The sequence below is a fragment of the Cyprinodon variegatus genome, unplaced genomic scaffold (genome assembly GCF_000732505.1).
Source record: "Cyprinodon variegatus isolate N-32 unplaced genomic scaffold, C_variegatus-1.0 Scaffold1017, whole genome shotgun sequence".
In the NCBI taxonomy this organism is placed as follows: domain Eukaryota; kingdom Metazoa; phylum Chordata; class Actinopteri; order Cyprinodontiformes; family Cyprinodontidae; genus Cyprinodon; species Cyprinodon variegatus.
Genome location: NW_015151470.1, coordinates 137159 through 138389, shown reverse-complemented (window position 1 = coordinate 138389; position 1231 = coordinate 137159). Strand labels below are relative to the sequence as shown.

The 1231-nt window shown below is 36.7% G+C and overlaps 1 protein-coding gene across 1 annotated transcript in view; it reads right to left on the bottom strand.

The window, feature by feature from the left end:
* Window positions 1–1231, bottom strand: part of rims4 (regulating synaptic membrane exocytosis 4) — a 67179-nt gene that overhangs the window by 11076 nt on the left and 54872 nt on the right. The window contains exon 3 of the mRNA XM_015399483.1: window positions 551–663. Within this exon, the coding sequence (XP_015254969.1) occupies window positions 551–663 (113 nt within the window). The remainder of the gene's footprint in view (window positions 1–550; window positions 664–1231) is intronic.

The following is a 1231-nucleotide window of genomic DNA, read 5'->3' as shown; positions in this document are numbered from 1 at the left end:
GGTCTAGAAATAAGTAAAAATGTCTTAAATTAAGCGTATTTATCCTTAATTTGAGCAGGTAAATGAGATTATTTGCCAATGGAATGAGTATTTTTACTCTTAATATATAATTAGATAATATGGATTGGAAATAAGACAATATAATAGTTTTTTTTAATGTAAATTGTCTTGTTCTATTGGCAAAAATGTTTTTACGTCCTCAATTCAAGAACAAATGCAGTTATTTTAAGAAAAAAATGACTTATTCCAATTTTGTCCAGTGAAAGTGTCTGGATGTTTTGGGGTTTTTATATATAAAAGTGTTGTTTTTCAAAATTCGAACATAGTCAAGATGAATTAAAACGTTACAATAGTATTTTTTTTACTGATTAATCATTTTTCATGTAACAAATGCCAACGTTTCAGCGGGGATGTATAGACCTCTCATATCCAACAAGAGCTCAACGTTCACAAAGACTCAGTGATTCTCTTGACTGCTTCCTTCATCGTTGGATATCTAATATTTCTGAGCTATGATTTGGAAGGAAAGATGTAGTCAGTGCCGTCTCACCCATTGATGTCATTGCAAGTGTCTGTCTCCCAACAAACTGGGCCGGTCCCATCCCATCCAAGAAGTCACTGAACTGGGCATCAGATGCGAGACACATTCCGCTGTAGTTCAGACTGAGGAGACATCAGAAGAAATGGAAAGTTGAGTCGTAAAACGGTGGAAAACAAAGTGAAACAACAGTGAAGAAAAAGGCTGGAAAATGACATCAATAGAGAACAATAAAAAATAAAATAAAAAACATTAAAATCCCTAAACTAGTAAAAGTAAATAGTGCTAACTGAACTCAGTTGAATGTAGAGTTGAACCCACAGGGCCTGCTTTATCTGCGTGCTTAGAAGAATCAGATCAGAGTGCTTTGGTGGCAGACGGCCAGCAACTATAAATGTGTCTGTGTCTGGATTTCTGGCTAATCTTTACCTTAAAAAATGCAGAGGAGAGTAGCAGTAAAAGCAAACAATATGATGAACAGAACACCTGCTTCTGGAAAACCCATCAGGAAAAGTTTTCCACCAGCTCCAGCGATTAGTGCGGCAAAGATCTAGTTCTGAGGGAGATTATCAACTTTTCCCATTGATGATGCTCAACGAACAATTAATGGATGGATGGATGGATGGATGGATGGATGGATGGATGGATGGATGGATGGATGGATGGATGGATGGATGGATGGATAAACGAAGG